This window comes from Capricornis sumatraensis, chromosome 14 (genome assembly GCF_032405125.1).
Source record: "Capricornis sumatraensis isolate serow.1 chromosome 14, serow.2, whole genome shotgun sequence".
NCBI lineage: Eukaryota > Metazoa > Chordata > Mammalia > Artiodactyla > Bovidae > Capricornis > Capricornis sumatraensis.
In genome coordinates, this window is record NC_091082.1 from 39,986,487 (window position 1) to 40,009,464 (window position 22,978).

The following is a 22,978-nucleotide window of genomic DNA, read 5'->3' on the forward strand; positions in this document are numbered from 1 at the left end:
CAAACAATCCCATCTAGAAGTTTAATAAATGTAGATGATTTTAAAACTAACAATATATATAAAGCTGAAGTCACTGCCTTGGATAATTTATACACTGCATCCAATATTTTATATAGGACATTCATTCTTAAGGCAGAAAAATTGAATCTGACATGTAATGACTTGGCTCTTACATCCAAGGGTCAAACTGGGAGTAGACGTGAGCAGACAGATTCCTTGCTAATAAGGACATACCTGTGGTGACAACTTCATTCTTAGAGTAGGTTATGTAAGACACATACATTTGGGAGAACAGAAAAAGATGAAGTCTAAGACACATAAATATGTGTTTCCCACATGAGGTCAATGAGACTAGGCTTTCTATTATGAGGTGAAACTACTCCCATAACAAACTAACAAACTTCAACATAGTCTTTCTGGTAGGGAACATAAAATGCTTAAAATATCCAAGTATTCACTTTTGGGGAAAGTGTTCGTTTAGACTCTAGTTTTCAAGATGCAGTATAAAAGGTAGCCTGAATAGTTAAAAGCAGTTGAATGTCAACTCACACTGCTACTCAGAAGGCTACCACTTAGGATACTCCTGCCCCACGTACAAAATCCTGTGCAGGGAGGATACCGATATATACTAAAATAAAAATGAAGCCCCCCCCTCCCCAATGCATGTGCAAAAACACTTGTTACCAGCAAGAATATCTTTAACGAAAAACATCTTACAGAATCAGAGGCATCGAGGCCAGACTGACATGAGAGTGCACCACCCTGTGGAGGTGGACGGATATTTGGGATGAAAGCAACCGTTCAGCGGGAACCTTGGGAGATGTGCTACTTGGAGTGGAAGGCGCGCTAAGAGCACCTGGGCTCGGGCACCTCTCACGCAGACCAAGGTCCTGAGCCCTTAGGGCTGTGTGTGCTCCTTACCTCTGTGCATCCTGGTGCCCAAAGGGTAACAAGAACAAAGACAAACCTAAAAGACAATTCTTAAGCAGGTCACGGCGACTCTCACTGTGTAAGTACCTTCCTCTGTGCCTATGACATATGCCGTAGCTCGGGCAAGGGTCAGAAGTGTACAAAGATTGCCTGCCTAAGTTCTGAAGACATGATTTTCTTCTTTCATGGTGGCAGAAGTCCATGCAAGATTTGTAAACAGTGATACAAAATACTGTAAACATAACTTAACAGAGCTTGTATAAAACAGAAGAAGTAAATCCAAATTTACAAGTGGGTAAAAAAAACAGAGGGCAGCTTCATACAAAGTTCTCCCTCCTGCGCCAAGTGATTTATTTTTTTTGTTTTGTTTTTGATTACAAATATAATCCTGAGCTGAAAAACTGGGATTTGGGGGAGAGCCATCTTTGCATACAAAATATCCAAAGGACGTTTATTCTTTTACTTTTCTCTAGTGATAGTCAACTGCCACAGGCAGTTCTGAATGTGTGACTTTGGAGACGTTTATAGTTTGGTGTGGCGCCCAGGTCTGGAGCCTGCGGGGGTGCTGGCCATGGCGGCCGAGGCTGCAGCGTCCTCTGCTTCCTCCAGTTCGTCCTGGAGCTCCTGGCTGACACTGGACTGCAGGGCTGCGGGCGTGAGCCACTCCTTTGGGAGGCAACTCTGTAGAAAAGGTATACAGGAGCTGAAGTAGGCAAGCCGATTGATCCAGCGAGGAATCTCTTTCCCACAGAGAATCTACAGAGGAGAAGTATAGCATTAGGTGAGAGATTGAGGTTATCTGGTCCGCTGCCAAGGAGTGGAGGGTCAGGGAGAAGGCGGGTATGTAGAAAAGCCACTGTCCCATATCCTTTGGTGCTATTATTTCCAACCTTTGATGACAAGCCGCTCCCTAACTCAGAAGCCTGGGGTCTCCCTATTGTCAGCTCCGTCCCTTCCTTTCTGAAGAACTTTGCTAAGCTGCTTATTTTTTACATCTATAAAATCAAGCTAATTCCATTTGGTTCCTTTCTTTCTTTGCTCTTTGCAACTGCTTGGAGATGCTTGTAGAAGTATTTTGAACACAGAAGAAAAGACGTGTGAAAGAAGATATTATTCAAGTAACAGGAGCTCCAGGCAGTTCTCATCCTTATCCTTAGAACTTGTAAGCCTCATCTTTTTCCAACTGCAAATAGCATCAACTAGGTCTTTTATAATACTAACTTTATTACCCTCCTTTCCTTCCACAGTCGAAACTGGGCTTAACTGGGCCATGCTTTATTGTCCCTGTGGTGGTGTTGCCTCCAGCCAGGTCAAAGATTATTATCTTTGTAATAATGATAATTATGATCCAGAAGTGAAGTATCAGCTAGTTTAGCTTCACTGGTTTCTAAGTATCTTATGTCCAAAAGTTAGCTAAAATGTAAATAAGCTGGCACCTGTAATCAAGCAATGTGACATTTTAGCCCTATGCCTTAATGGCTTCATTTAAACACTATGTCTCTGTCTTAACTACAGCGCTAGAGGGTGGTCTCTCTGGGGGGAAAGTAGAAAGTTTTGATCATTTTTGATTACACTGCCTGGAAGCCCTGAGAGGCAGACAGTACTTAAACATACTTGAAGAATGTGCATGAAGTAGATCTGGGGGGAAGTAGATCTGGGGGAAAGCTGAGCAATGACCTGATATTATTCCATTCCTATCTGTTTATTCTAAAAAACACAGGCTAACAAGTATTCCATTATATTTTACACCCAAGACATAATTAGGGGCATTTGTATATTTGAAGGTTACCACAGAAGTGGTGACTAGGAATAGTTAGGTTAATGTAATAAGCAATTGTTGATTATCCAAGTGCTTTTCTTCATTCTCTTTCCTAAATCCTAATTTTATTTCTCCATGTATGAATGTACTTCATCTCAAAACCCAGAGCTGGCTAGATTAACCTAAAACAGAGTTCTGTAAACTAAAGCCACCTGTTTTTATAAATAAAAATTTTACTGTAACACAGCCATGCCCCTTCATTTTTTATGGCCTATGCATCCTGGGCTACCATGGCAGAGACAGAATGGAATCCAGGAATAATAGTCCACAGGCCTAAAATATTTACTATATGGCTCTTTCAGAATATGTGTGCAGATCCTTGATCAAGCCAATGTCTTTTATTAACCTTTGAGTCAAGATTCATAAGTCATTGAGCACTGTAACTTGAATTCTTAAAATGAAATAATCTATAGATAATAGGGTATCTGTGATACTTGTTTTAATTATGTGTACACATCTAGATCATGATGTAAAATATATTTCTTACTGTGGAAAGTGATCAAAAAATATTTGATTCATATAACAAAATTAGTTTTGCATTTAAGCATCAATTTGGTAATCTCTCTTTCTAGGAATTTACTGAAAAGAGGTAGGAACAGGGTTACTAATTACAGCACTGTTTGTAATAGCCAAAGACTAAAAATAACCCAAACGTCATTAATAGGAAACTGACATTCTGGCACATCCAAACAAGGAGTATCATTCAGCTGTTAGAGAATTAACTCCATGCTACAATGTGTGTGTGGGGGGGGGGGAGTAGAGAAAAGTCTGTATAGGATGCTCCCCAAATATAATGGTGGATAAGCACAGAGTAAATTACCCACATTCCCATTCTAAAAGGGAGAACATGGGAGGGAGGAAGGAATTATTAGTCCTAAGCAATTTCAAAATCTGACTGGGCAACCCCCATTAGGTTTCAAGGCTTGGGACTAATCCTCTGTGGTCCTCAGTTCTGTTGTCTGGGCCCATGAAATCATCTTTTCTCACCAGCCTGTTTCCTGCCTATAGAATTTGAGAATCCAAGAGTCATCTTTCATTTTGTCCTTTCTCCATCCCTTTTATTCCAGGCTGGCAGTGTTTCTACTAACATAACAACCTCAAAAATGTTGAGTCTCCTGTGTACATCACGGGATTGACTCTACGAGATATGAGGTTCCTCTATAGATCTCTCCTGGAAGATTCCATTTCTATTCCTGATTTCCCAAGGATCCAGGAGTTGAATCTTTAATCTCTTCAGCAGCAGTTACCCAGTCACACCCTTGGGGCTCCTCTCTACAATATGCTTTCATAACAGAAAAGCCCCTACTTTTACCATCTTTTCCACCTGGACAGGCCAAACAATTCCAAATCATTAAGTTCTGACTCCTTTGTCGCTTAACTTTTCTTTCCTTATTTTATCTTTCTTTGTTCATTTCTTTTATCCTTCTGTGCATAAGCAGAAAGAATACCTTGAACACTTTGCTTGGAAATCTCATCAGCTAAATATTCAGGTTTAATGTTTATAGGTCTGCTTTCCACGAAACTGCTCGACAAAATTCAGCTAAGCTTCCTGTCACTATATAACAAAGATTTCCTTTCCTCTAATTTCCAATAACATGTTCCTTCTGAGCCCTCACCAGCAGTACCTTTAATATGTATATATTCAGTATTTCTGCTAAGTCTGTTCAAGGTAGTCCAGGTTTTTTTCTATCAAACTCCTCATTATTGCTCCAGCCTTTACCAATCACCCAATTCTAAAACCACCTGCACAATGGTAAAGGTATTGTTATAGTAGCGGCCCATCTCTAGGTACCAACATCTGTACTGGTTCCCTGTGGCAACTTTAACAAACTATCAGAAACTCAGCGGCTAAAACAATTCAATATTTTCTCTTACAGTTCTAGAGGCCAAGGAAGAAGGGTGGAGGGGAGTGGATATTGAGAAGTTAGAAAGCTATGAACACATTTTTTTTCTTTCTCCCACATTTGACTGTGGAACCATGAAAAGACTTTATAAACACAAAATTAAACAAAAAAGCACCTCCCAACCAAAAAGAGGACCAATGGAACAAGGACCCTGTGTAGTCAACTGGTGGCATAACCACACAAGAAAAAAGTTATTTCAACTATAAAACACTGTTACTTTTATTGAGCCATACTCTAAAAATAGAACTGAAAAACAGTTCTACTTTTCAGCAGTCATACTGTTGGTGGCAGTGGCTATACTATTACTCTAAGGTTGTGGCTTAGACGGTAAAGCATCTGTCTATGATGCAGGAGACCCAGGTTCGATCCCTGGGTTGGGAAGATCCCCTGGAGAAGGAAATGGTAAACCACTCCAGTACTCTTGCCTGGAAAATCCCATGGACAGAGGAGCCTGGTAGGCTACAGTCCATGGGGTCGCAAAGAGTCAGACACAACTGAGCGACTTCACTTTCACTTTCAAGGTTGTCTTAGGTATAGAGGGATTAAAATGAATGGGTAATTATGTTGTTGAGAAATGGGATTTTATACCTGGCATAGCAAAGTATAGATATACATACTACTGATAAGGTTAAGTAAAAATCCTATAGCCTGAATTTTAAGTAGAAACATCACTGCTACTGCTGCTGCTAAGTCACTTCAGTCGTGTCCGACTCTGTGTGACCCCAAAGACGGCAGCCCACCAGGCTCCCCCATCCCTGGGATTTTCCAGGCAAGAACACAGGAGTGGGTTGCCATTTCCTTCTCCAACGCATGAAAGTGAAAGTGAAGTTGCTCAGTCATGTCCAACCCTCAGCAACCCCATGGACTGCAGCCTACCAGGCTCCTCCGTCCATGGGATTTTCCAGGCAGGAGTACTCGAGTGGGGTGCCACTGCCTTCTCCGAGAAACATCACTATGAATCTGTAAAAAAGTCCTAGCTCTGTCTTCTGCAGAAAAGAAAAAAAACCTAGAAACTATCACCAACGCACTAGCAAGGAGCAACCCAGATTAAGATTTCTAAATATTTACTAGAAGGAAACAGTTCTGAGGTAGGAAATATACAGATGAGCCTGGAATATTTCATTATACCAAAACCCAAGAAGGCTGTTAAAGATGACTGAGGTCAGGGTGGGATGAACTGGGACTGACATCTATACACTACTATGTATCCAGCAGATAGCTAACGAGGACTTACTGTATAGCACAGGGCACACTACTCAACGCTCTGTGGTGACCCAACGGGAGCGAAACCACAAGGGGGGATATATGTATACGTATAGCTGGTTCACTTTATTGTACAGCAGACACTAACATACGTTGTAAAGCAACTAAACTCCAATAAAAAAATTTTTTTTAATTAGCATCATATCAAAAGACTCAGAAGCTGGCTTAAAGAGAATCCCATTGATAAAAAATAGGACAAGGACAGTAACTGCACTGAACTGAAATATATCAATTATTTTTGAATCTAGGGATGGGGGAGGGGAATCTATAGTTATACTACATTCTGAAAAAAATCTGTAACCTTTGGAGAATGCTAGGGAACTGTATCAGGAGTCCCCAAGACCATCTCCAGGTTAGATGATTTGCTGAGGGGACTCACAGGACTCGGCACATAGTTGTATTCACAGCTATGATTTATTACAGTAAAAGGAATACAAAATTAGCAAGAAAAAAGGCACAGGGCGAAGTCCAGAGGAAATCAGGTGCAAGCTTTCAAAGGTCCTCTTCATAGTGGGGTCACACAGGATAAGAAGCGGTGACAGCACACGCGGAATGTTCACACTAGGGGACACGAGAGACCTAGTGTCTAAGGCTTTTATGTAGGCCTGGTCATATAGGCATCCTTTCCTAGCATGTACTTAGACCCCCAGAACCAAAGCAGGGCTTTAGCATAAGTTTCACTGTCACACAGACAGTTCAGGTACATGAGCCCTTAACCTGCGGGAGTCTGGGGCAGGTGGGACCCTCCTGAAAACCAAGTTCTTAGAGGCAGCCAAGGATGACTCTGTATGCAGGCGTTTCTCAGGACAGCAGTCTCCAGGCTGCTTTGCTAACTTTTTTCACACAGTTCACCCCTCAGCCAAGCTGTCACAGTAGAAATGATCAGAGGACCCCCTGTGGCACAGAGACCAACTTGAAGTACTGAGCTCAGTTGAACTCTTGAGAGGTGCCAGACTTAGCCAACTGAAACAAACTCCATTAAACCATCAAAGTTTAAGTTTCAGTATGAGCTTTCTTCATCTGGTCTGAGGTATCAATTTAGGCACAGCACAATGCTGGCCAGTAAGCTAAAGTTGACCTGAAAGATTTTTCAGGGCCGAAGCAATGTCATGAGAGTCAGGGTGCGCACAGAAGAAGGAAAATACCAGAGGGCCACCAGAAGCTAAGCTTACGGTGTCAGGGCACTCTCAGCAGGGCAAACATGAGTCAGGCAGCACAGGGTTAACAAGGCCCCAGGGTGCCTTCTCACTGTGCTGAGCACTGTGGGCTGGCTACAGACAGAATATCTGTATCCCCTTAAAAGTCCTGTGGAAATTGTAACCCTCACTGTGCTGGTATTTGGAGGTGGGGCCTCTGGGAGGTAATTAGGTCAGGAGTTGTGTGAGCAGCCTTATAGAAGAGATGTGGGAGCTTCTGCACTGCTTCCACCAGGTGAGGACACAGCGAGAAGACGGCCTGTGGACCAGGAAGCAGGCCTCTTGCCAGGCCCTGAGGTCGGCCAGCTCCTTGACCTGGGACTTCCAAACCTCCAGAACCGGGAGAAATAAATTCTTATTGTTTACAAGCCACCAGCCGGAGAAGGCAATGGCAACCCACTCCAGTACTCTTGCCTGGAAAATCCTATGGACGGAGGAGCCTGGTAGGCTGCAGTCGCTAAGAGTCAGATAGGACTGAGCGCCTTCACTTTCACTTTTCACTTTCATGCACTGGAGAAGGAAATGGCAACCCACCCCAGTATTCTTGCCTGGAGAATCCCAGGGACTGGGGAGCCTGGTGGGCTGCCGTCTTTGGGGTCGCACAGAGTCGGACACGACTGAAGCGGCTCAGCAGCAGCAGCAGGCTACAATGTTTTGTTGCAGCAGCCCAAATGGACAGGGCCCTCTGCTCCAGGTTTCTAATTAGTCTGAAAAATGAGCTGCATCTTGGTTCAGAGCGACTGCCTGAAGGCACTCAGTTCCAAACAGTTCTGCCTGTACATGACGCGAGGTGATCAGCCTCGTGAGTGTGGAGACATCTGCTCATGCTCGGGGTGGGGAGTGCAGGAGAGAGGGCCCCCTTCCGCTGTCCCTGAGCCAGGGCCGTCACTGTGACTACAAGCTCAGTGGCCTGTGTGAATTCAAAGTGCCTGCAGCAGCTGAGGCAGGCAGAATGAAAAGTTCTTCTGCAGAGAGAGGGAAGAGATTACTAATGCCTTCACCCATCCTGGTCTCCTCAGGGGCCAGGGTTTTCTTTTGTTGTTGTTATTGTTACAAAATCAGTACGTCACATTCAGCAATCGTAACTTCGTATTAAAAAAAGAATCCCCTACTCTCCCCCAGACCTTTTGTCTGGATCTGGAAGGGAAGTATATTCGAGGAACAGAAGAGTTTTCAGAGGAAACATTTTTATATAATTTAACCAGCTAGATGCATTATGTTAGAAATCAGTCAGGATTAAATCCTGAATTTCCAGAAAATTTCAAAATGGGTTTATATAGCCAACACCTCCTTTCCTCCTGGTCATTTATCTAGTGAATGGTCTAGAAAAGATCCCTCTGATTCTGGGGATGGCTGCATGGGGTAATCAAGCTACCTTATTCAGGTGGGTGCTCCAGGAGACAGGTGGGAGAACAGCAGTTAGGTGAGCACTCTGTTGCTGCCAACTGCAATGAATTCTGATACTCAATTCTGGCACTCATGAAGGGGCCTGCACTGAAACATTCCCGAGATGGGGTTGAGAGTAAGTTCTGTTAGGAGTGGTCACAGGGCAGAGGGGTCACAGGCCTGGTGATGTGCTCTCCCCTAACTGGCAGCTTTTGGCAACAATCACCAAGTCAGGAATGCAATCCGTCTCTGTCTGAGAAATACAGAGCTGCTCAGCAGCTCAATTTCAGATGGTCCCCATGGAGGAAAAGCCCCTTTCTGTGGACCCCTGCAACACGGTTCAGTCAACATCCATGGCGTGTATCTTACAAAAATGCCACTGGTCCTCAGAAAACAACTGGCAAGGCACATCAACAGTGTGCTGTAGTCCTGTTTGGAAGCTATGCTGGGGAAGCCAGGAGGGCAGTGAAAAGGGCCAGCTAGCTAAGCAGCTCTGCAGAGAAGGTCACTGAAACTGCAGCTCATTTTCTCCTTTACATATTTCACAATTCCTGTGGTACTCGATGTGGCCACTGCGACCATCTGCTAAGAGTCAGAAAGCTAGGAAGCGGTTTCAAGTGCGATTTAATTCTCCAGACCTTATTTTATAATCTTTTAACTTTCTTTCCTCCATTTTCTTTTTTAAGGTCCTTTAATTTGGATCTACTTTTGGTTTTCTGCTTGGCACCCAAGAACTGGGAAGGCAAATAAGTGCCTGTGTGATTACTGGCACAGTAAAATTTCTAGATAAGAGAAATGAATCACTTATTAATAAGTAAGAGCCAGAAAAAAGTTGAAGTTAGCAACTAAAAGTTAGGAAAAGAGAAATCTTATTGGCTAAGAAGTGGAAGTCACTTAGGCATTAATTTTTAATGATTTTTTCCCCAATCCCATTGGCATTAATTTAAGTGAAAATATAAGGCTATAATAAAATAAATTAGCATAAGAAGCAAATCATTATTGTACTCACTCTACACACTTGCTAGGTCATGACTAGAATTACAATTTAAAACTGTGCTGACTCTAAATGAACTTATGGTTGAGAGTCGGAGGCGGGGAGGATAGTAAAGGAGTTTGGGATAGACATGGACACACTGCTGTATTTAAAATGGATAATCAACAAGGTCCTCCTATACAGCACAGGGAACTCTGCTCAGTGTTATGTGGCAACCTGGATGGGAGGGAGAGTTTGGAGGAGAACGGATACATGTACATGGATGGCTGAATCCCTTCGCTGTTCACCTGAAACTATCACAACATTGTTAATCGGCTATACTCCAATACAAAATAAAAATATAATTAAAAAGAATTGAATGCATAAAGTAAAAAAAACCCCAAACTATGCTGACTTTAAAGTTACCAACTTTGGAAAGGTCACTTATATATAAGAAACAGTTACAGCAAAGAAATAAAATACCATACAATACATAATGTAAATAAACAGGAAAAAAATAACTTGCTAAATATAGTGGGGCAGTACGTAGATGAGTAAACGTTATTTATTTGAAGAACGTTTAGAATAAAAGTTACCTCTGATAAAGCCGAAGAAAAGTGATTGCAATTTTTATGCATCAAATGATAGGCATTGCCTTTGTATTCTTTTCCCAATTCTTCCACAATTTTTTCTATATCATCTTCTAGGAAGTCAGTGCTCCCTAAAACAACAGCTTCTCTTAAAGGAAAAAAAGAAAAAAGAAAAAAAGAATATAGCTGTGTGAGTTATATTATAGACATGCTTAAAGACTTATTTCCAGAAATGCTTATTTCCAGGAACATTATGATGGATGTTTAACAAAGCAGGGTTAATGTAATAAGACTAAAAAGTAAATGAGGTATTTTAATAAGCTGATTATTTTAGTTTCTACTTTTTAAAAGCAATGAACTCTTAAGTATACCACTTGTAAATAATACAAATGCAAAATAAGTCATTTCCCTTATTAAACAGTATTATATTAAAAATGTAATATCACAGTTATTTTTATTACTATTGCATTAGAATTTATATTACTAGAGGACTAGATCCATGCTGCAAATATTCTTGTTTAATTACAGCTGCCATCAAATGGCTGGTCATAGTCTCACTTAAAAATAATCTTTTAAGTTATCTGCCACTGGGCTGCAGTGAGATCAACTGTCAAATGACTAATTTTTTAAAAAGGCATAAAAACAAACTCATTCTAAACAATACACCAAACTAAAAAACAAACCAACCCCCCCACCGCTTCTAAACTACTACCCTGGAAATGCAATAGACATTATTCAACAGAGAGTACAATTTTAGTCAGATTCAAGTTAGAATCCAAGAAAACTGACAACACTCAGAAAATCTTTTTATCTAGGAGTTTTGACAAAAGGGAGACCTAACAGATGGATTCAGGCTGGCATTATAGCACTTATGTGTGTAAATATTTCAAATTGGTGATAGGCAAAGAGAACCATTAACTTAGTAGTGATAAAAGGGTACAGCCCTATACTGAATTTCAGTGTTATGACCTCATTTCATTATTTTTCACTTGGAAACTCTTATAGGCCTAGAAGTTTCTTTAAAGCTCCTTGAAACTAAGATTCTAAATATCACTTTAAATATAAAACTTAATTAAGGAATGACAATTTGATTATCAGCATTAGCAGCAGGTTTTCGGTGCTGTTGATTACTCCCAAGGCTCCAGAGTGCACTCATATCTATATATTTTAGACATTTTAGGTCTATCAGTGCATATAATAACAATACTTTCTCAGCTAATCTATTCAGATTATTTCAGTTAGTTCAAGTTTATAAATAGTGTCTCTTTCACTGGGAAAATGAAGAGATTTTAAAGAGTGTTAGGTAGGTCACAATCTTTCCTCCATCTCCCTCCAAATAGGAGACTGAGGGAAGCAATCATTAGATAGGAAAGTCTGTTAAAGCAAAATCTTACATTAAGGTAAAAACATTTGTAAAGCAGACAAAACAACTTTCGTGGGTCCTCAATAAGAGCAATAGACTAGCTTCTTTCAGGCACTTTATCTGGCTGATTACTATCTTTATACAACAACTTAGATTTGATTTTAAAGCATTAGCAACTAAAACAACATTGAAGAAACATTTTAACTTCCTATATTTTTTAATCTATAGAATGAATTCTGTATGCCTGAATACAAGTTTTGGCACCTAAGACAGTGTAATAAAAATTATCCTCCCTACTTACTTAAATTTAAATGTTTCTCCTAGTTCAGAAGCATTTCCTGGGGAAATTTCAAATATTCCAGAAAAGGGATAAGGATGGCCACCATAAGCAAATTCTGAAAAGAGAAAACTCATGATTCTTAGTATTTATCACATAAAATTTAACCAGTATGCTGAATTAGATTTAATAAATAATGAAGATAATAATGATACCATCTAAATAGTTTTCAATTTAGTAATGCTTTCACAAACATCTCATTTAGCTATTACTTGTATAGAACAGTTGACGCAAGACTTGAAACTCTAATAAAAGATGCTCAAAGGTAATTCTGACTTCTATGTTTACTTTATAATGGCTAGAGGAGAGTGCCTAACACTCAAAAGAGAAAAAAGTTCCTGTGTTTCCCTACCATGCCAAAGTATGTAGGTGGTCAGTTCAGTGTTGTGCCATTTAAAAATTAAAGTGGTCAAATTTCAAACTTGTTATTTTACTGGAAAAACTGTCTAATAACAATGAGTTTTCAAGGTTCTTGGGATTAAGACTCTTGGTTTATCTTTGACTAAGAATGAAACATTAGGAAACCAGAAAAATGGAATTCAATCCCTCTCATTCAAGAAAAAATCAGCTGAAAAATTAACATACACAGCCACTGAAACACAGACACACACACTCCACAGCACAGCTGTAAGTGAGGAGACAGCAACGTGTATTATAGTGAATGTACATCCAGACTGATCAGATACAAACTCTCATCCAGAATAAAAATGAACAATGGTTTCAAATCAGGAAGGAAATAAAATTTCTGGTGACAATTATGGTATGAGATACTTTGGTATTTAAGTGGAAAATCGTAGTAGACTTAAAGAATTCTAAACAAATGCTTAAATTAATAGTCACTTAAGTTTATTAAATATAACCTTAAAGGTTTTAGAACAAGGCATGGGAAAGAACAAGGCAATTCTAAGTTTACTTTTGATTCAGATCTTTCATAAGAAACAACAATAATGTAGAATAAGAAAGCATTTAATTCTGAAACATATAACTTTTTAATAACAGAACTTTATAAAACATTGTAGATAAGGTTAGATATGGAAAAATCATATTTTGATTTTTAACGTTCTCAATTATAGTAAAATTGCAGGCCCACTTATTCATCTATTCAAGAAGCAATAATTCACTTTTAGGAATGTAGTTGGTTCAGGTTTTACTCTTTTGAATCATGTTTCTAATTATTCATAAGTCATTTTATGAATGGGAACAATGATTAGGCAGATAAAAGGAGAATGGACTAGTATATGAGAATACTTGGGTTCAAGTCTTAGTTTTGTTAATTAGCAGTATGACTTTCTGCAGGTTTGAGCTCTAGTTTCTTCATCTGAAAAATGGATGCCCCATGCTACAATCTACCTCAGAGTAGTGTGGTCATGTGGTTCCAAAATCTGTGGCACTTTAAAAACTGTAACATACCACTCAAATTCAGTTAAAAACAAACATTCATGCAACTTTGGCAAAAGCCACATCAAACAGGGAGCAAGCCCACAGGCTACAATTGCACCTGTATCAATACACCAACCACTGGAACCTCCAACACAAACCCCTCTGCTTTCTGGTAGATGGCAATCTTTCAAGTAAAGTGGAGCTTATATGGCAGATTTTTATAGCCAATATTTAATATGGTACGCTGAACCTAGAAGAAGCTAATTTAGCATATAAAAAGGGGACAGTAAAACAACACACTGACACATGTAATCAATGAGCCTTTTCCTTGTATTAGCTAAGCTGGTACCATGGGATCGCAAAGAGCCAGACAGGACTTAGCGACCGAACGACAAATGTAGTCTTCAGGGGTAGCTGGGAGGAAACTGCAGTGGCATAATCTAAGAAGTCACAAAGACTGCCTAGCTGAAGCCAGTAAGAGCATTTCGCTACAGGGTGAGCTTATGATTCGAACTAGTACATTATGACAGCCTTGGTGAAATCAGCAGCGTGATCTTTCTTATGAACAACATTCTACTTACAACATGGTCAGGAGATTACCTTGTACCAAGAGAGAGAATTAGAACAAAGGAAAAAGCTGTTGAAACAGAGCTGCTTGGTTTGAGTGGTTCCAGCTACGTTTATCGTAATGAATGGTAATAAAGAATAAAAAGGGCTCAATTAATGACAAAGGCCATCACTCTTAAGCAAAAAGCAACATGTATTCAAAGGCAGGATTTGCTTAGTAATATTTTTAAACTTTATAACTGTACATTTGTAGGTCTACAAAAACAAGTTACAGAAATTCCCTCAGGAAATTGGTATTTCAAAATTGACGTTTCAGCACCAATCCTTTTCCAACCAAAATGATTATTTATATCATGCTATCTTTTTAAAGTGCAAGGTTTCTTAGGAAGGTCAATATAGATCAAGGCAAAACTGTGATGGTGTAACAATCTCAAAAGGAAAATATTTTTTAAGACACAGGATTTAGAATAAAAGATAACCAAATCAATGTACACGTGTGTACTTTGAGTACTTTCTCCAAATACATTCAATTTTGGGCATTTTTCTAATATACAGTATAAACAAATATGGGGAGATTTTCCCCTACTTTCTACAATAAAGTATGGTACTTAAAAAATAAAAAAAGGGAAGAGTTACAGTCATGATTTTGCAACCCCTTTAAATGAGAAAAATCTTCAGAAAGTATGTTTAGACTGTGTGCACACATACCTCTGCCATATACTTCAATTCCTGAATGAAAAACTCCAATTCCGATGGAAGAGGTGTATTCGTTCATCCAGTACTAGAGGGGAAGAAAAGATTCAGTATATTTTTCATTTATAATTCAAATCCACTTATAGGAGGCTACTATTTCCTGAATCTTTTACTGAATATTTAGGCCTTTCTAACCCTATTTCTTGGTATTTTCCTTACAGCTCTGAAATTCCCATGATAACGGCACATTCAGTCCTATCACTGTGCCTTTGATTGTTCCATGTAACATATGGAATGCCTTCCTGCGTCAAAATCAAAGTGAGCTCAAAGTGACAGATGCTCAGTCATGTCTGACTCTTTGCAATCCCATGGACTGCCTACCAGGCTCCTCTGTCCATGGGATTTCCCAGGCAAGAATACTGGAGTGGGTTGATACTTCTTCTCCAGGGGATCTTCTTGACCCAGGATCAAACCTGGGTCTGCCGCATTGTAGGAAGATTCTTTACTTCCCTTTACCAGGGAAGCTCAACAATCTCGTTAGTAATCAGAAAAATGCTAGTTAAAACAATAAGCTACCATTCTTTTTTTTTTTTGGTCTGCTTGGCTGTGGGGCCTTAGTTCTCCAACCAGGGATTGAACCCAGGCCCTCATCAGTGAGAGCATGGAGTCTAACCAGTAGAAGGCTAGGGAACTCCCTACCAGATTTTTGTTTTTCTGTTTTTTTTTTTAATCTATCAGACTGGCAAAGATACAAAACATTGCTAATACTTAGTGTTGGTAAGGATGTCAGAAGATACTGCACAAATGTGAATCAATGACAATTAATTTTCCATTCCACCTCCTGGAAGGCAGTCTACAGAAATGCTTGAACATATGCAGAGCCATGTCCTAGGATATTAACTTCAGTTATCTATAGCACTAAAAACTGAAAACAATCTAAATACCAGTAGGAGAATGGTTACGGAAGTGATGGTAAATCCATATGATGAACTATCATACAGCTACTAAAAAGAATGAGTTACTATAAAAGGGCACTAAAAATATACCTAAGACACATAAAGTAAAGACACCAGGTCATAATACATTACCTGTAACAAGATCACATTTTTGTAAGTTAAATAAATAGGTCCTGTGTGTATGTTTACAGGCTAAATATAAAACAAAACAAACAAAACTACCACCAATTACAACAAAAGAAAGTTTGAAGCATTACAGATCAAACTGTTAACAGTTTGGGGGAACAGAGAAATATAGCATGGGGGTGTGAACACAAGGGTGTAAAGAGATATATTCACTTTTGACTCCACACACTTCAAGATTGTTTTCCTCAATTTTATGAACTATGTATATTACTAAGTTTTATTTTTTTTTAACTTTTAATTTTACTTTATTTTACTTTATAATACTGTATTGGTTTTGCCATACATTGACATGAATCCACCATGGGTGTACATGCGATCCCAAACATGAACCCCCCTTCCTCCTCACAACAAACCTCCGGGTCATTCCCGTGCACCAACCCCAAGCATGCTGTATCCTGCATCGGACATAGAAAAATGTTTACCCAAATCTATTTGTTCAGTGGTTTCCTGACAGCCAACTTCTAGGACTTAAATTGTCTTTTCCAATTGAGAAATCTCATTGCTTACACTGTTTACAATGAATAATTTGATCTACTATCTAACTTCCTTAACAATGGCACCTATAGGTTTTTGTTCTAGATGCAGACAGCTCCTATGTAAAGTTACATTTTCTCTTTTTATGGTGTGAGCACCTCTCTTTCAAAATAGAATATTTTCGAAAAAGAGAGAGATACATAATAGTTGTCTGCAATAATCAAAAGATTTAAAAACTTTTAGTAAATTGAACATTTATTTGCATTTAACATTTAACATCACTATTAATTTTAACAATTTATCTTTTGTTGACCAGTAAATAGCCTCCTCAAAGTGCTTTTATAATAGATTTCTATAATGGAAATCTAAACGTTTCATTAGGAGAGAGAAAGGTTTTCATGAAAGAACAAAAACAAAAACCCTGCACAGTGACTTTTGGCCAGAAGAGTTAATACAGGTTTAGGATGGGAAGGTACTTGCCAGGGTGGGGAATCCTAGACTCAGAAGCCTTTTACTCTCTGCTCTTCCACAGTTGAAAATAATCTCCTCTATAGCACTTCTGCATGTTGCCTGGGTATATATACTATATATACTGCTTTGGTCTGAAATTTCCCTGCACTCAAGACTTTACGTTCTAAATACAAAAGAGTATGTTTCGATGCATTCTATAAATTGGAAAATCAATAAAATGAGAGAGAAATCCATCACCTAAAAATCTGGTCAGTCCTTTAAAGTTTACCATGAGAGATGTGACCTACGTAAGGCTCTGAAGAACTGCTGAGACACTGTCACGAGAAACGAGCCCGGCAGCTCTGCAAGCGCAGCGCCACCTCCACACACAAAGCGGGGCCGTCAGGCCAAGGGTTTCGGCTCAAGGTTAAGGAGGCCTGCAAGTTGCTAGGAAAAGGATTTCTTAACCCAGAGATATTTCTTTGAACAGTATTAAAAAGCAGACGTTAACCACTCTTAACATGGTTTCCCAAACGCTCTGTCTCAATATTCTGTGCCAGGCAGGAATTAACGCTGATGTTTAACAATGAGGGACTCAACAGTTCTTTGCATTTTAAGTATCTTCTATCCCTAGAAAGGGCCCCAAAGGTAAGAATTATTTTCTGGATTAAAGTAACTATTTACTAGTTATAGATCTATGACTAGATATTTCTACTGACCTTAAAAAACCAATTATAAAGAATACTATGAGTAACTGTACACTAACAAATTGGATAACTGAAATGAAGAGAATAAATTGCTGGGAAGACAGGGTATTGAGGCTGAATCGAGACAGAAAATTTGAATAGATCTATAATTAATGAGAATGAAGAAAAGAGAATGAACTGGTCATTTTAAAGCTATCCTACAACCAGGGGATTTGGTGCTAGTGGTAAAGAGCCCGCCTGCCAATGCAGGAAACGCAAGAGATGCGGGTTTGATCCCTGGGTTGGGAAGGCCCCCTGGAGGAGGGCATGGCAACCCACTCCAGTATTCTTGTCTGGAGAATGCCAGAAGAACCTGGTAGGCTACAGCCCATAGGGTCGCAAAGAATCCAACACAACTGAAGCTACTGAGCATCCACACACCAAGTATTTAAACAAGAACACTAATTCTTCACAAACTCTCAAAGGACAGAAGAAAAGGGACCATTCCCCAAGTCACTCTATGAGGCCAGCATGAATTGGGACACCAAAACCAGACAAAGACATCATAAGAAAACTACAGGTCAATCTCTCATGAATACAGATTCAAAAATCCTCAACAAAATACTGGCAAACGGAATTTGGCAACATGTAAAAAGGAACATACATCATGACCAAGTGACATTTATTCTAGGAACAGAAAGTGAATTTAGTATCTCCCCAGATCAATTAATGTAATATACCACATCTCTAGAAGAAAGGACAAAGAATTCAATGCTTTCATGATCAAAACACTCAACAAACTAGGAATATAAGGATCCAGGATCAGGGGTCAAACCTTTGTCTCCTGCACTGGCAGGCAGATTCCTTACTACTGAGCCACCTGCTTGTTGGTTATCTGTTTTAAACACAGCAGTGTGACATGTCAATCCTAAACACCCAACCTATTCCTTCACCCTTGCCCCCTAGTAACCGTAAGTTCATTCTCTGTTTCTGTTTTGTAAATATGTTTATTTCATATATATATTTTTAGATTCTGTATATAATACATGTACACACACATATATATAATACTCTGTAATATAATACAAGCGATATTTGTCTTTGTCTGACTTCACTCAGTATGATAATCTCCAGGTCCATCATGCTGCAAATGGCATTTCATTCTTGTTTAATCACTGAGTAATACTGCACTGTACATACGCAAAATGTTACAGCAGTTTTGGAAAAGTCTGGTGCTTCCTCAAATATATTAAGCCTAGGGTTACTATGCTGCTGCCTCTTAGTTGCTCAGTTGTGTCCAACTCTGTGACCCCATGGACTCTGGCCCACCAGGCTTCGCTGTCCATGGGGTTCTCCAGGCAAGAATAATGGAAAGGGTTTCACTCCTGGGTTTATGCTCAAACACATGAAAACACATATAAAAAGCTGCCATCAATGTTCACAGCAATATTATTTACTACAGGCCCAAAGCAGAAACAACCCAAACGTTCTTCAGCTAGTGAGTGATAAGCAGTGTGGCAGACCTTTATTACATTATTTCTCAACTAAAAGGAAAGAAGTTCCTGATGCATGCAGCAATTGAATGGCTCTTGAAAAATTATGCCAGGTGAAATAAGTCAATCACAGTGTATGATTCCATTTATACGAAATGCCTAAAATAGGTAAATTTATACAGACAGAAAATAGATTAGTGGCTACTTATGACTGGGAGGTTTGCAGAGAAATCGGGAGTGATCGCTAATGGGTATGGGATTTCTTTCTGAGGTGATGAAAAATGACTAATATTGAATGGGATGATAGCTGTACAATTCTGTGAATGCCCTAAAATCCACTGAATTGTACACAAAGGGCGAACTGTATGATAAGTGAACTATGTCTCAATAAAACTGTCTAAAAAATGCTGCTGCTACTGCTAAGTCACTTCAGTCGTGTCTGACTCTGTGTGACCCCATGGACTGTAGCCCACCAGGCTCCCCTGTCCCTGGGACTCTCCAGGCAAGAACGCTGGAGTGGGTTGCCGGAACAGAAGTAAAAGATCTATTAACTTGTACCAAATGGTAAAGAGCATATAATTTCCACAGCTGGCAAACCTAAACAAAAACTCTTCTATAAATATCATGAATCCTCCAAGGACAAAATTTCCTTCAGACAGAATACATACTTTGTTCCTTTAAAAAAGTGTAATTTGGCATTATAACAAAGTTTCCTCTCTGTTAGCAAAGTCAGAACCAAGAAATTCTTGAACAAAAAAGTTTCCATTTTCTTGTCCTTCTTCTACGAAATAATCCAAAATATAAACTTTAGTAAAAGAGAAATAAAATATACATATTATGAGTATGGGACTTGACGCCCACCCCCACCCCTCCAAAGTGAAAAGACTATTAGCTACCTTAAAGCATTTCTAATGAAAAACTCAAAAGATGGTCCAATAAGTTCTTGAACTCTTGTTGTTTGGCCATTAAGTCATGTCTGACTCTTTGCAATCCCATGGACTATAGCCTGCCAGGCCCCTCTCCTAGTCAAAAACCTTTAACTAGGTTATTCCTCAAATTACAGATTGCCTTCCTAATTTCAGACAGCTGCCTTCAAAAACATGTGAAAAACAGACTGTAAACAAATAACATACCAAGAACAGGAAAAAACTGGCAAGTCCCTGGCAGTCTAGTGGTTAGGACTTTTTACTTTCACTGCTGAGGGCACAGGTTCAATCCCTGGTCAGGGAACTGATATCCCACAAGCTGCATGGCATGCCCCCCAAAGACAGAAAACAAAACAAAAAATAAAACCCCAAACTCTAAATATATATATATATATTCTGGTCAGTCACCTCTCATCTATAAACAGCAGCACATTACTGAAGAAATTAATTAAGTAAATTCAATGTTTCTCCTTGGTGTGATTAAAACATTTTTTTTCTGAAAGGACTCCAAAGAAAAAGAGAGTAAAACTTCCACAGAAAGTCCGTCAGAGTGAGAAATGCTCTCCAAATGTTCCTGTTTCCGTTAGGGCTTCCTTGCTCTATTATTAGAGAGCACGCCTGGAAGGCTTATTACTCTTTAAAAACTGGGCAGGCTGCCTGCGGGAGACGAGCGTTTAATTCAAGGTCAGCAAGCCTTATCGAGTCCTTCTGCCTCAAAGTCCTGCCAAGGCTATGCAGACAATATGGAGGATGCCTATTTTAAGTGGAGATGCATGATATAACTGTAAACAAACAAACCAAACACAGCAGTCTCTCGGTATCTGCAAGGGACTGGTTCCAGAAGCCCCCCAGACTCCCCAGGCCGAGATGCTCTAGACCCCCATTTGAAATGGCATGGCAAAGGCAGCCCCCTGCATCTGTGGATATGGAGAGAGCTGACTGTATATAAGGACTTAGTCTTACTGAATGATTTCAGCTGTGAAACCCCCCCTAAAATGACTTGCTGTGGGGATTTACTCATGTTGAGTAATATTACCGTCTCACAGTTTAAGATTTATAGCAGTGTTTCTCAATGCTCCTCTAACTTGATTTCCATCCTTTGTCTTTAAAAAATTATTTACCTACCACTGCTGAAACATTTCACACGGTATCTGTAGAATAAACGTCTTCTCACAAAGCTCAACAGAGCTTCTCAAACTCACTATGTGGAAATTCATGCTTTTGTAGAACCATAAAACATTGATATTTTCCAACAGAAGATGTATTATAAATATGCAACATGAAATCACAGCCAGGAACATGTATCCATGAAAAACAAACAAACAAACCAAGCTGCTGAATTAGACATGACTGGATGTTAGCAAGATTTTTGTTCATTTCTGTTGGATATGTCTTCATTGATTTTGTTGTCTAAGTAGCAGCAGATGCCAAAGTTTTAAACTTACATACTTGGGGGAAAAGGACAATTTTATTTAAAGGCTTAGCTTTTTATTTGAATTGGGAAAAGACCACTTTTATTTCTAGAGTTGGGTCCAAGTCTAAGAGTATAACCAGTATTCAGAGACTAGTTGAATACACTGCTCTGAGACAACTGCAGAAGCTGGGATGAAGAGGTATATACATAGTGACACTGGGGCCAGCCTGCAGAGAAAGTTTACCACACGGGGCTGTGTGAGGGCGGAGTGACATGGAACACTGAGGGTGATCCACTAAGGGAAGCTTTATGTTCAAGTTTACCCAACGCTGACAACCATATAATCCCTGAGGGATTATATGAAGATCAGACGCTTTCATCTGAAAGTTGGTTTACCATGTGATTCTTCTCAAACTCTTCCCAATATACCAAAGGAAAACAGTAAATGAGCCAGCTGCTACCACAAAACAGTCTCTCTCAAACCATGAAATAATAGCAGAGATACCATAAACACGTCCATGTCAACCATCTACTAAGCTATTTGGTCAGCTTCATCTAACACCATCATTCCCTTAGGATCCAACAGGAAAGCTCACAACATCTCTGTGTTCCAGTCTGGATCACAAGAACATTGTTTCTATCATCTTAGAATTTACTTGAGTTTACTGCTTGGATAGAAAAAGGCTGATCCAAGCATCACAACGAACAATGCTGGAGCATTTGAACTATAGTGGAAAGACACTGGGCTGAGTGTCAGGAGATGGGGGTTCTTTGCCTTGGTTTCTTCACAGATATTTGGTAACTTTTTTTCAATTTAAGTTTTATTTTATATTGGAGTATTGTTGATTAACAATGATGGGTTAGTTACAGGTATACTGCAAAGTGATTCAGTTATATCCATGTAAGTATCTATTCTTTTTCAAATTATTTTCCCATTTAGGTTATTTTATACAATATTGAGTTCCCTATGGTATACAGTAGGTCTGTGTTGGCTATCTATTTTAAATAGAGTGTATATGTCAATCCCAAACTCCCAATCTATCCCTCCCTGACTCTGACATCTGCTAACTTTTAAAGGTTCCCAATGTCTCAAAAAGAGACACTGATTCCAATTCACACCCTTGGTTCAAATTCTCACTTCACTATCTTACTACTTGTGTGATCTGGGGAAAGATACCTATCCTCTTTGTCCTTATTTACAAAATGGGGATAATAAATAGAGTCTTCCACAGAGGACTACTATGAGAATTAAATACATTAGTATGTATAAAGTACTTAGAAGAGTGCTTGACCTACAACAGACATCAAGTGTTAGTGGCAGGAAACACATGTTGGTAGGATTCTTCCCTCATACTCTGCTCTACACACTGATAAAGGGCTGGATGCACATGTAAATAGCAGACTGGTTCTGGCTATCTGTTAATTCTCAGAACTTTCAAGATTTGGGAGTTATGTCACATTACCAAGAGCAGTGACTCACTAAACTGAATGGAAAACAATGGCAGAGTTAATTCGACTCTGCTTTATGACACCTATAAGCAATTATTTATCTTCTTGAGAAGTACAGATCTAAGTTAAAGGTCTCTGTAAGGCAGTGGTTTTATAGGGTTCTTATATATTCAAGAAGGACATGAGCAGAGGACTGGAGAACTAATCTCACTTTGGTGTTAGGACCTTACAGCCTTGAACGTCTTAAATCCACAGAGATGGCAAGTCAATGAAGAGAAGAGGGCCAAGGAAGGACCGCTAGAACATGTCTAACCCCCTCTGATACCTGCAGTGTCACTGAGGGTTAGAAGGCTTATCAGAATATTCCAGAGTATTAACATAAAAAGAGGAAACAATTCACAGAAAAATCATCATCTTGAAATATATGGGAAAGCAATAAATACATAAATAACTGCAGCTACTTTTGAACTCAATCTTGCTTCAATGCAAAAAACTGGCCTAAATATTTCCATTTATTATTTCTAAAGCATTGTTTACACAGCT

General features: G+C 39.3%; 1 protein-coding gene across 2 annotated transcripts in view; it reads right to left on the reverse strand.

Moving 5' to 3' along the window:
* Positions 1-1,133: 1,133 nt before the first annotated feature.
* The window catches only part of DESI2 (desumoylating isopeptidase 2), a 38,981-nt gene continuing 17,136 nt past the window's right edge, over positions 1,134-22,978 (reverse strand). The window contains exons 2-5 of one of the 2 annotated variants that reach the window (XM_068986316.1): positions 14,417-14,489; positions 11,726-11,819; positions 10,068-10,209; positions 1,134-1,686 (exon numbers count right to left, since the gene is read on the reverse strand). In XM_068986316.1, coding sequence (XP_068842417.1) covers positions 1,453-1,686; positions 10,068-10,209; positions 11,726-11,819; positions 14,417-14,489 — 543 coding nt within the window. In that variant the 3' untranslated portion in view covers positions 1,134-1,452. The remainder of the gene's footprint in view (positions 1,687-10,067; positions 10,210-11,725; positions 11,820-14,416; positions 14,490-22,978) is intronic. The other variant, XM_068986317.1, reaches the window with a different exon arrangement.